The 12780-nt window shown below is 51.8% G+C and overlaps 1 protein-coding gene across 2 annotated transcripts in view; it reads left to right on the top strand.

Annotated features, from left to right (window-relative positions):
* Nucleotides 1–12780, top strand: part of LOC143842846 (solute carrier family 12 member 9-like) — a 90458-nt gene that overhangs the window by 14690 nt on the left and 62988 nt on the right. The window contains exon 2 of one of the 2 annotated variants that reach the window (XM_077348106.1): nucleotides 8574–8708. The exons of the other annotated variant lie outside the window; for it this stretch is intronic. Within the exon in view, the coding sequence (XP_077204221.1) occupies nucleotides 8574–8708 (135 nt within the window). The remainder of the gene's footprint in view (nucleotides 1–8573; nucleotides 8709–12780) is intronic. 2 annotated transcript variants of the gene reach the window in all.

Below are 12780 nucleotides of genomic sequence, written 5' to 3'. Positions count from 1 at the left end.
AGATTCTGGCTTCCCTTCCTCAAAGCAGGAGAGCTTCAGATCCGGAATAAGTGCATGAATTGGTCACATGCCTTCCCACCCCTCCTGAAGGAGGAGCAACAAAATACGTCCAGAACCAGGGCCCTTGGACTTCTCTTTTCTGCTTCGGTTTGCAAAAGGCTGGTTTCTCTCTTTGCTGCACGTAGCTTGCCGGGAACCCCAGGGCTTTTGAGGAAACTTCCGCTTGTGCAATCCGTGCGGCTGTCCAGCGGCCGTGCTCACTTCCTCCTCTGTTGAGCGCCACTGGCATAGTAAGGCTGCAGGTCAATGGCTTGCTATTCGCCTGGGTTTCTTTTTTCTTTTGCGTTTCCAAACAACAACCTCAAATAGTTGCGTTCGTTCAAGGGCTTCTGGGGAACCGAACTGTTTCCAGAAGAGGCAGTGTGAGGATCTGGAGACGAGTCTGTTCTGCGAAGCAGGAGTCCCGAGTTCAAAAGCTGACTTCTGCCACAAGCTAGAGTTGCAACCCCCACACCCCCGGGGGCGGGCAATAATTTCTAAGAAAGAAGGAAAGTCGAACGTCTTTGGTAAAATCGATTTCAACCTATATCAAACTTTCTTTGGGACATATGCATGGCACCAATTCCATAGAGAATATCACTTCATAGGCGCTTCCAGCATCGGTGAGGCTGGCTTTTGAACCCGGGAGTTCTTGCTTGTCTTTCTTGCTCGAATTTACTACGAGTTGCGAAATTGACAACTTCACGAAAAAAATACCTTTTATCGCGGAAGAAATTATTTCCCAACTTGACAGAGGCTTTACACCAGTGGTTCTCAACTTGGGGGTCGGGACCCCTTAGGGGGGTCAAACAACCCTTTCACAGGGGTCGCAGCAGGGCAAGCAGCTTGGCCAGGGGGGCACTGTCCACACAACAGCCTTGCGGGGTAGATTGAGAGAACATTCGTCTGTCTGGAGCACCAGAGCCAGGGCCTTTTCGGTCCTGGCCCCAACCTGGTGGAATGAGCTCCCGGAGGAGCAAAGGGCGCTGGCTTCAGAGGACGGCGTGCACAGCATGGTACCCCACCAAGGCCTGTCCCCTCCCCCGAAATCTCCCCATCCCCCCAATTCTCCAGGGATTTCTCGACCTGGACGTGGCAGCCCCGCAGAGGAATTTCGGGGAAGAAGCCTCCTGCTCTGCCAGCCAATTAAGAGTGGATTTAATGCTGGAGTGCTTGATTGAGGAGCCCCCTCGGTGCACCCGTCCCACGACGTCCCCCCCCCCACTGCTACGGCCAGTGAAACTGAGCTCTCCAGATAGTTTTATGCAAATCAGGCCATCTTCATGCGATGATTCTTAACCGTTCTAACACTCCACATTTGTATAGAATGCTTTTAAGTGCTCCAAATGCTTCATGTGCATTTGTAGTGCTGATAATCACCGCATAGAGGCTGGCGTTGTTGTTCTCGTATCTGGGAAAGAGAGCGCCAGAACCACCCGGAGAATTCCCGCATGGGCCTGGATTCGAATCCAGAACCCCACTGCTCTTTTTCGGTACTGTAATTGGCACATGGCTGAGAGCGTTTCGACGGTCCGTCGTAGAAGAAGAGAGCTGGGTTTTCACTACCGGAAGAGTCCCAAAGTGGCTTACGAACCCCTTTCCCTTCCTTTCCCCACAACAGACGCCCTGGGAGGGGAGACGGGCCTGAGAGAGCTCTGAAAGAACTTCCGGCTGCATGTGGAGGAATAGGGAACCAAATCCGGTTCTCCAGATTGGAGGCTGCCGCCTGCGGTTCTCTTTCCTCGTGCATTTTTACAACAGTCCTGCAGTGCAGGCCAGAGAAGGGGTTGAAACAGAGGAAACGGTTATGGAGAGAAGGGATCAGCGGACAAAGCAGCCGGCAGCGTTGTGGCAGAGGCGTGAGTCGGATGCGGGGTGGGGGGTTTCGACTTTAAGGCGTTTCTTAACCAATCTGGGCCTTTTCACGAGATGGGGGCAATTTCCCACCCCAAACATTCCCACCATACTCCGTCTTTTCCATAGTGCTTTGGGATGTTTGTGCATTTTGTGTGCATTGCCTGGTAATCTTTGCAAAAATGCTGTCAAGCAGGCAGTGATTACCCGCATTTCTTAATAGCGATCGCAGTGCGTGGGGGGGGGGGAGATTAACCCTTTCACTCTGGCACAGTTCTCTTAATTGCCTCGCCCCCCCCCCTCCGTTATTAATCTGGGACGGAAGAAAGGTCTGGAGGAGGTGGGTTTCATTGAGCAAATCCACGTGGGCGTGGAGAGGTTGACCCCTTTCTCTTGCACACGTGCAGAGGCCCAATCCAGATTTGGGGCTGCCAAGAACAGGTATTGGAGCCTTTGATAGTTGCCGGGGACGGGGAGACTGAGGATTTGCTCTTGGGCTCATTTTGGCGTTGCTGTTGCTGGGCTTCTGTAGGCCACCTCGTGAGTTGAGGTTCGTGCTTCAGGGACTTCCTGATTTGCGGGGCTACCTCCAAACTACGCTGTGGTTCATGAGTTCACAGGGATGTGGGGGGGAGGGGGGGTTGTCCAGAGCAGGGGTAGCCAACCTGTGGTCCTCCAGATGTCCATGGACTACAATTCCCATGAGCCCCTGCCAGCGTGCTGGCAGGGGCTCATGGGAATTGTAGTCCATGGACATCTGGAGGACCACAGGTTGGCTACCCCTGGTCCAGAGCATTTGCTCAGCTTTATTTCCTTCTCCTTGTTAAGCTTCCCTTCCCCCAGGGCCTAGAACACTGTGTTTTGTGACCAGGAAGCAAATCGCCCACGTCCGCATTGCGTGCACGCACACAGAAGCCGGGAAAGAACCGCGTCGTTGGTCATAAGGACGCTGCTGGACTCTAACTTTGGTTTCGGTCCAGGAGGCTCAGTCTCACCTGCTCAGGCTGGCAGCCGCTCTCCAGGGTCTCAGGCGGAGTTCTTCCATGCTGCCTCCTGCGCGGCCCTTTTTAAGTGGAGATGCCAGGACCCTGATATAATCGAACCGGTTGCAAAGTTTCTATGTCTTGCCATGAGAGATCGTGAATGTATTTTGTCCTACTCGCTAAGGCATGATTTCTGCCTTTGTTTACTCTGTATAGCAGCGGATCCTTTTTGCACTTTCCCTTCTTAGATTGTAATTTTATATGCTATAATTATTAAAGGCTTGTTGTTGATGTTGAACTGGAGCTGCCGTACGCAGCGTTCTGCACGCCAAGCAGAGGCTCTGCCGCTGAGCCGCAAACCCCATGATCAATCAAGATCAGTATCGCTTGACTCAACTGACAGCAGCTGTTCAGCGTCATAGGCCGAGATCTTTCCTGCCACTTCCTGCCTGGCCTTTTGTAACTGGAGACACCGGGGACTGAACTTGGGTCCTTCGGCATGCCAAACAGAGGCTGTGCCACTGAGCTGCAGCCCCTCGGTCTGCTGTGGTTGGTATTGCCTACTCAGGCTGGCAGCTGCTCTCCAAGGTTCACAGACAGATCTTTCAGTTACTTCCTGCCCAGTCCTTTGCAAGAGAAGAGGCCGGGGAACTTCTGTATGCAGAGTAGACATGTTACCACTGGGTCGCTCTCGTGGCTCCCAGCCAGCGACGTTTCTCCTGCCTCCTGCCTGCGTCTCCGTTTCTCGCCCATCGAGTTCCCCTGCATTCTGTCACCTGAGGCCCAGGAAGAAGGAGACCAGGCTTGCAGGGGAATGCCACGCTTTGGCAGGTGCGGGCGGCTAGGCAGATCGATGGCTTCCTTCCTGGGTAGCTTTCAGCGGCTGGCGTGTGGCCAACCGAACCTGCCTTCCCCTGCAGGTCTCTGCATGCGTCCCGGAACAGGCCTCAAAGGGACAAAGAACCTTTGCCCAGTTGAGGAGCAAGGTGCTGGGGGAGGGGAACAATGCATCGAGTGGAGAGCTGTGCTCAGGGCCAGAATGTCACGGATGACTTATTGCACACACCAGTAGGGTTGCCAACCTCCAGGTGAGGCCTGGAGGCCCCCGCCATTACGGCTGGTCTCCTGGCTGCAGAGATCAGTTCCTCTGGAGAAAATGGGTGCTTTGCAAGGTAGACCGCAGGGTATTGTGCCTCTCCTTCCCCAGCGCCACCCTCCCCAGACTCCACCCTCAAACTTCCAGATGCTTCCCCAACCTAGATCTGGCAAGCTTACTTATCTCCCAACAGCCTGACTGTAGCGGGAGTGGCCTACTAGCGTCCTACTTGGCCCCGGAACACCTGGCCACAGTGATCCACGCAGCGGTCACCTCTAGGCTGGATCTCTGCAACTCTCTCTACACAGGCCTGCCTCTGGGCCTTGATCTGGAAGCTACAGCTGGTCCAAAATACAGTGGAGATGGTCCTCAGAGCAACACCATGGAGGTCCCACCTATGTCCCAATTACAGTGGCTCCCAGTCAAATTCCAGATCAGGCTAAAGGTTCTGTTAATCACCTTCAAGGCCATGCACAGTCAAGGCCCAGTGTACCTGAATGACCGCCTTTCTGCTTACACCCCTCAAAGAGCTCTACACTCCACCACCACCAACCAGCGAAAGGTCCCTGGCCCTAAAGAAGCCTTCCGGGCCTCAACCAGGGCCAGAGCCTTACCTGTCCTGGCCTCCACCTGGTGGAACGAGCTCCCGGAGGAGATCAGGGCCCTGACGGGACTAAAACATTTCCGCAGGGCCTGCAAAAGGGAGCTCTTCCGCCAGGCGTTTGGTTGAGGTCGACCGAAACCAGTAACATCACTGGACCCCTGAACAACACCATGGGCCTGTTTGATTGCTGTTCTTTTAAACAGTTATTCTCTGCTTTTGTTGTTGTTGTAGTTGTTGCTATTGCTGTATTTTTCATGACACAACCAGAGTTCAATGTATTGTTCTTTATGCTCCATGTGAATCGCCCTGAGCTTCAGGGGAGGGTGGTATACAAATGCAATAAAAAAATTGCCCCCCCAAATGTCCATGGACTACAATTCCCATGGACCCCTGCCAGGGGCAGGGGTTCATGGGAATTGTAGTCCATGGGCATTTGGAGAGCCACAGTTTGACCACCCTCGAGGGGCTGGTTTAGAATAATAACTATTAGCATGTGGGCAAAGCCCGTCGGTGACCCGATTGTGGTGCTCTGCACCGCCCCTGCAGGGTAGGAAAGTCCAGCGTTGAGAGTCTCTGAATTACCGGAGGCTGTGTTTTGCCGAAAGGCAACTGGAGAGCTGGGGCCGAAGGCAGAATTTGACTGGGAGCTTTCTGAATCCCACCTCTTTCTCTTTATTCACCGTGCCGTGCTGGTTCTGTGCCTGATAAATAAAAGTCAAGAGGCACCCTGGAAGAAATAGTTTAGCGTGGCGCTGGTTAAGCTGTTCAGGCATCAAACTAGGACTAGAGAGGTCTGGGTTCAAATCTCCACGCAGCCCAGATGTTTCCTGTCAGAGCGGTTCCTCAGTGGAGCAGGCTTCCTCGGGAGGTGGTGGGTTCTCCATCTTTGGAGATATTTAAGCAGAGGCTGCAGAGCCATCTGACGGAGAGGCTGATTCTGTGAAGGCTCAAGGGGGCAGCAGGTGACAGTGGATGAGCGAGAGGGTTGTGAGTGTCCTGCACAGTGCAGGGGGTTGGACTAGATGACCTAGGGGTCCCTTCCAATTCTATGATTCTACGATTCTATATACATTGGCTAACTTGGTTGGTCTTAACAGCTGCCACTAATCTTGTTTAATTGCCTCTCCCTCCTCTCCCTTGTCAAGTTGGTCAAATTACTCCTCTTCCGCCTGGCCTTTGTTCCTTTGGCTCCGCCTTCTACGGCAGCCCTTTTGAGGTTGGCTCCTGCTCCAGCCGCAGCCGTTTGGGAGTTGCACCCATCACCCTGTAGCAGGATGGCTGGGTGTCGCATGAGTTGCTAAAGGTGGGGGGGGGGGGAAGCGTCCCATCTTGTGAGGGGCTTCTTCGTAAACAGCTCCTTCCCTGCTGCGCAAACGTGCTTTCTTTTTCATTTGCTCCGAGGGGTTTTCCTCCCCATAACCTCACAGAATATTCTCAAAACGGTACCTTGAAGTAGGCATAGCTGCATTTCGTGCTTTAAACCAGGGGTAGTCAACCTGTGGTCCTCCAGATGTGCATGGACTACAATTCCCATGAGCCCCTGCCAGCGTTCGCTGGCAGGGGCTCATGGGAATTGCAGTCCATGCACATCTGGAGGACCACAGGTTGACTGTCCCTGCTTTAAACTTTCAGCAACTGGGCGCGTCTTTGGACCCTTGCAGAAACAGCCCCCTCCCCTGTTCGTCCCTAGACACTGCTAATCGGTGTATACTGTTCCTGAACATGGAGGCTTCACCTGCAGCAATTGAGTCAGCTAAGAGCTGTTGCTCGACTTGAATTTTATTTTTGAAGGCACCTGCCTGGTTCCCGTCACAACATCCTGTGGAGAGGGAATTCGGCTGGTTAATTATAAGGTGGAGAAGGGAAGCGCTTCCTGAAACGCGCCTCGAACCTGCCCGTGGCCCGGTTCGCTGCGTAACGTGACCTCAGCTTAGCGTCTGTGAGCTACGTTTCACTGCTTGCGCCCTCCTGCCCTCGATCATAATTATGTTTTCTCTGCGGCACGCGCGGACGCTTGATTCATAACTTGCCACTCGCTCGGATGCTGCGGTAGCTGAAATCTGCAATTGGGGACACTTGTCTTCCAAGGCACTCGGATTACAGGGGACGCGTGAAAATGGGGCACTTGAAACAAGCAAAAAAAAATAAAATAAACCCTACTCATTTTATATCCTTCGTTTTCTCCCAGGTTCACCCGTGCCCGATTCCTCCTTATTCCAGGGTGCTGGACAAGATGGATCTGTCTGATCCAACGGGCCTCACCTGACATTCTTATGAATGTTTTATGCCCTGTTTGTTGAGCCTCCAGAGGAACTGGCTGGCCCCTGTGGGAGTCAGGATGCTGGCCTAGATAGACCCCTGGTCTGATTCTGCAGGGCTCTTCTGAGGTTCTTAGGAAGGCCTCGGCCTCCCTGCCCTGTGGTTGGCCCTCCAGAGGAACTGGCTGGCCCCTCTGTGAGACAGGAGGCTGGACTGGATGGACCCTCCCTGGCCTGACCCAGCAGGGCTCTTCTGAGGTTCTTAGGAAGGCCTCGGCCTCCCTGCCCTGTGGTTGGCCCTCCAGAGGAACTGGCTGGCCCCTGGGTGAGGCAGGAGGCTGGACTGAAGGGACCCCTGGTCTGATCCAGCAGGGCTCTCCTGAGGTTCTTATGAAGGCCTCAGCCTCTCTGCCCTGTTGCTGGCCCTCCAGGGGAACTGGTTGGCCCCTGTGGGAGACAGGAGGCTGGACTAGATGGACCCCTGGTCTGACCCAGCAGGGCTCTTTTGATGTCCTTAGGAAGGCCTCGGCCTCTCTGCCCTGTTGCTGGCCCTCCAGGGGAACTGGTTGGCCCCTGTGGGAGACAGGAGGCTGGACTAGATGGACCCCTGGTCTGACCCAGCAAGGCTCTCCTGATGTCCTTAGGAAGGCCTCAGCCTCCCTGCCCTGTGGCTGGCCCTCCAGGGGAACTGGTTGGCCCCTGTGGGAGACAGGAGGCTGGACTAGATGGACCCCTGGTCTGACCCAGCAGGGCTCTTTTGATGTCCTTAGGAAGGCCTCGGCCTCTCTGCCCTGTTGCTGGCCCTCCAGGGGAACTGGTTGGCCCCTGTGGGAGACAGGAGGCTGGACTAGCTGGACCCCTGGTCTGACCCAGCAAGGCTCTCCTGATGTCCTTAGGAAGGCCTCAGCCTCCCTGTCCTGTGGCTGGCCCTCCAGGGGAACTGGTTGGCCCCTGTGGGAGACAGGAGGCTGGACTAGATGGACCCCTGGTCTGACCCAGCAGGGCTCTTTTGATGTCCTTAGGAAGGCCTCGGCCTCTCTGCCCTGTTGCTGGCCCTCCAGGGGAACTGGTTGGCCCCTGTGGGAGACAGGAGGCTGGACTAGATGGACCCCTGGTCTGACCCAGCAAGGCTCTCCTGATGTCCTTAGGAAGGCCTCAGCCTCCCTGCCCTGTGGCTGGCCCTCCAGGGGAACTGGTTGGCCCCTGTGGGAGACAGGAGGCTGGACTAGATGGACCCCTGGTCTGACCCAGCAGGGCTCTTTTGATGTCCTTAGGAAGGCCTCGGCCTCTCTGCCCTGTTGCTGGCCCTCCAGGGGAACTGGTTGGCCCCTGTGGGAGACAGGAGGCTGGACTAGATGGACCCCTGGTCTGACCCAGCAAGGCTCTCCTGATGTCCTTAGGAAGGCCTCAGCCTCCCTGCCCTGTGGCTGGCCCTCCAGAGGACCTGGCTGGACATTGTGTGAGACAGGATGCTGGCCCAGATAGACCCCTGGTCTGATCCAGCAGGGCTCTTCTGATAGTCTTCAATCTGAAATGTACAGAATTATGCTGATGTCCCCCTCCCACCAATTTTCTCCCTTTCCTAATCCTTTTCTGTAACCAAGCCTGCATGGATTCCCCCTTCACAGTTGTCTGCATGGCTTAGGGAGCCCCTTGGGGAAAGCTGGGGGGGGGGGGGCTTTGGGTGCATCTCCTTCCTTTCAGGTGACCCCCCCTTTTTTCCCCCTCTTCATTGGCAGGTTTTGTGGTGGGCCAGGCTGGGCTATACCAATCCCTGGGGATGTTTGTGGTGGCGTATTTCATCATTGGCATGACGGTCCTGTCGGTGTGCGCCATCTCGACCAATGGGGCCTTGGATGCTGGCGGCGCTTATTGTATCCTTCCTATCTGTGCAAAACAAGGTTTTTAAAAGGAAAATACTCACAAAGAAGGTCGCTTTTACTTGGGACAGCCCTCAGGAAAGTTGCTGGTTCTCAGTACCATCTGGTCAAACTTTGAGCTGCCCATCACTCAGTTCTGGGCTGCATGCCCTCCCACCCTACACACTGAACCAGCACGGCCTTTAATTTCTGCTCTCCGTGCCCCCCCCCCCCCCCCACTGAGGTGACAGGCTAGAAGGCCAGAGAGCTTTGCAGGCTGAAGAGGATCCTTTGCCTGACATGATAACACCCAAAGACATTGTTGTTATGTGCGAAGTCGTGTCCGACCCATCGCGACCCCATGGACAATGATCCTCCAGGCCTTCCTGTCCTCTACCATTCCCCGGAGTCCATTTAAGTTTGCACCTACTGCTTCAGTGACTCCATCCAGCCACCTCATTCTCTGTCGTCCCCTTCTTCTTTTGCCCTCGATCGCTCCCAGCATTAGGCTCTTCTCCAGGGAGTCCTTCCTTCTCATGAGGTGGCCAAAGTATTTGAGTTTCATCTTCAGGATCTGGCCTTCTAAAGAGCAGTCAGGGTTGATCTCCTCTAGGACTGACCGGTTTGTTCGCCTTGCAGTCCAAGGGACTCGCAAGAGTCTTCTCCAGCACCAGAGTTCAAAAGCCTCAATTCTTTGACGCTCGGCCTTCCTTATGGTCCAACTTTCGCAGCCATACATTGCAACTGGGAATACCATAGCCTTGACTAAACGCACTTTTGTTGGCAGGGTGATGTCTCTGCTTTTTAGGATGCTGTCTAGATTTGCCATAGCTTTCCTCCCCAGGAGCAAGCGTCTTTTAATTTCTTTGCTGCAGTCCCCATCTGCAGTGATCTTGGAGCCCAGGAAAATAAAATCTGTCACTATCTCCATTTCTTCCCCATCTATTTGCCATGAATTGAGAGGGCCGGATGCCATGATCTTTGTTTTCTTGATGTTGAGTTTCAATCCAACTTTTGCACTCTCCTCCTTCACCCGCATCAACAGGCTCTTTAGTTCCTCTTCACTTTCTGCCATTAGAGTGGTATCATCTGCATATCTGAGGTTGTTGATATTTCTCCCTGCGATCTTGATCCCAATTTGTGACTCCTCTAATCCCGCATTTCTCATGACGTGCTCTGCATACAAGTTAAATAGGCAAGGCGACAGTATACAGCCTTGCCGAACTCCTTTCTCAATTTTGAACCAGTTAGTGATTCCATGTTCAGTTCTCACTGTTGCTTCTTGACCTGCATATAAATTTCTCAAGAGACAAATAAGATGCTCTGGTATTCCCATCTCTTTAAGAACTTGCCACAATTTGTTGTGCTCCACACAATCAAAGGCTTTAGCATAGTCAATGAAGCAGAAGTAGACGTTCTTCTGGTACTCCCTAGCTTTCTCCATGATCCAGCGTATGTTGGCAATTTGATCTCTAGTTCCTCTGCCTCTTCGAAATCCTGCCTGTACTTCTGGAAGTTCTCGGTCCACATATTGCTGGAGCCTAGCTTGTAGGATTTTGAGCATAACTTTGCTAGCATGAGAAATTAGTGCAATGGTGCGGTAGTTTGAACATTCTTTGGCATTGCCCTTCTTTGGGATTGGAATGTAAACTGACCTTTTCCAATCCTGTGGCCATAGTTGAGTTTTCCAAATTTGCTGGCATATTGAGTGTAGCACTTTTACTGCATCGTCTTTTAAGATTTTGAATAGTTCAACTGGAATGCTGTCACCACCACTAGCTTTATTGTTGCTCAGACTTCCTAAGGCCCATTTGACTTCACATTCCAGGATGTCTGGCTCCAGGTCAGTAACTACCCCACTGTGGTCATCAGGGATGTTAAGCTCGCTCTTGTATAGTTGTTCTGTATAATTTTGCCACCTTTGTTTAATTTCTTCTGCTTCTGTGAGGTCCCTACCATTTTGGTCCCTTATCATACCCAACTTTGCATGAAACGTTCTCTTCATATCTCCAATTTTCTTGAAAAGATCTCTGGTCCTCCCCATTCTATTGTTTTCTTCTATTTGTTTGCACTATTCATTTAAGAAGGCATTCTTATCTCTTCTAGCTTTTCTCTGGAATTCTGCATTCAATTGGGTGTATCTTTCTCTTTCTCCCTTGCCTTTCACTTCCCTTCTCTCCTTAGCTATTTGTAAAGCTTCCTCAGATAGCCATTTTGATTTCTTGCATTTCTTTTTCTTTGGGATGGTTTTAGTTGCTACCTCTTGTACAATGTTGCGAACCTCAGTCCATAGTTCTTCAGGCACTCTGTCTATCAGATCTAATTCCTTAAATCTATTTGTCACCTCTACTGTGTATTCGTCGGGGATATGATTTAGTTCATACCTGAGTGGCCTAGTGCTTTTCCCTACTTTCTTCAATTTAAGCCTAAATTTTGCAACAAGAAGCTCATGATCTGAACCACAATCAGCTCCTGGTCTTGTTTTTATTGACTGGATAGAACTTTTCCATCTTTGGCTGCAGAGCACATAGTCAATCTGATTTCTGTGTTGACCGTCTGGTGATGTCCATGTGTAGAGTCGTCTCTTGGGTTGTTGGAAAAGAGTGTTTGCTATGACCATTGTATTCTCTTGACAAAATTCTACCAGCCTGTGCCCTGCTTCATTTTGTACTCCAAGGCCAAACTTGCCTGTTATCCCGGTTATCTTTTGGCTTCCTACTTTAGCATTCCAATCCCCCATGATGATAAGCACATCATTTTTTGCCGTTGCTTCTATAAGGTGTTGTAGGGCTTCATAGAACTGATCAACTTCATCCTCTTCAGCAGCAGTGGTTGGGGCATAGACCTGGATCACTGTGATGTTGAATGGTTTGCCTTGGATTCGAACTGAGATCATTCTGTCATTTTGGGGATTGTATCCCAAGACTGCTTTTCCTACTCTCTTATTGATTATGAAGGCTACTCCATTTCTTCTGCGAGATTCTTGTCCACAGTAGTATACCTGATGGTCATCTGAATTAAATTCACCCATTCCTGTCCATTTTAGTTCACTGATTCCTAAAATGTCGATGTTCAGTCTTGTCATTTCTTGTTTGACCACGTCCAGCTTACCTTGATTCATGGATCTGACGTTCCAGGTTCCTATGGAATAAAAATCTTTACAGCATCGGACTGTCTTTTCGCTACCAGTTACTTCCACAACTGAGCGTCCTTTCGGCTTTGGCCCAGCCGCTTCATTCATTCTGGCGCTACTCGTACTAGCCGTCTGCTCATCCCCAGTAGCATGTTGGACACCTTCCGACCTGAGGGGCTCATCTTCCGGCGTCATATCGTTATGCCTATTGGAACTGTCCATAGAATTTTCATGGCAAAGATACTGGAGTGGTTTGCCATTTCCTTCTCCAGTGGATCACCTTTTGTCAGAGCTCTCAGCTATGACCTGTCCGTCTTGGGTGGCCCTGCACGGTATAGCTCATAGCTTCACTGAACTACGCAAGCCCCCTTGCCACAACAAGGCAGCGATCCTTGAAGGGGGCCCAAAGACATACCAGACTGGAAACATGTTTTTAATGCTTTTTTATTTTACTGCAGCAGAAGGGGGGGAAATGGTGACATTGTAGAAATCGTGTCTTCAAAGGACCTGTTCCCCAGAACAAAAGGTTACGTGGACCCGCATGAAGGGCTCACAGACAACCTGCCCTCCGACAGCTACGTTGGCTGCCAGTAGAGTTTCAGGCCAGGCATGGCTTTTGCAGAAATGTAAAGTCAAAACGGCCCTTGATTTAAATCGAAACATTCCGTATTATCTACAAGTTTGCCTTTAGCACAATTCAGTGCCAACTCTCCTGTATTTTACTGGGAGGAAGGTCAGAAAGCAGGCAGCGTCCGTTAATGCAGAGAAGACAGAGTGATCTCATTCTGCAGTATAATTTCCGGTAACTGAATGATCATAAGCATTGCTTTAGGATGCTCTGGGCTAATCCTGCGTTGAGCAGGGGGTTGGACTAGATGGCCTGTATGGCCCCTTCCAACTCTATGATTCTATGATTGTATCATCGGAAATGCGTAATCTTTTCCTCCATCATCA

Source organism: Paroedura picta, chromosome 8 (assembly GCF_049243985.1).
Source record: "Paroedura picta isolate Pp20150507F chromosome 8, Ppicta_v3.0, whole genome shotgun sequence".
NCBI classification, from domain to species: Eukaryota; Metazoa; Chordata; class Lepidosauria; order Squamata; family Gekkonidae; genus Paroedura; species Paroedura picta.
Note: the sequence above shows the minus strand (reverse complement) of the source record. Positions and strands in the feature narration are given on the sequence as shown.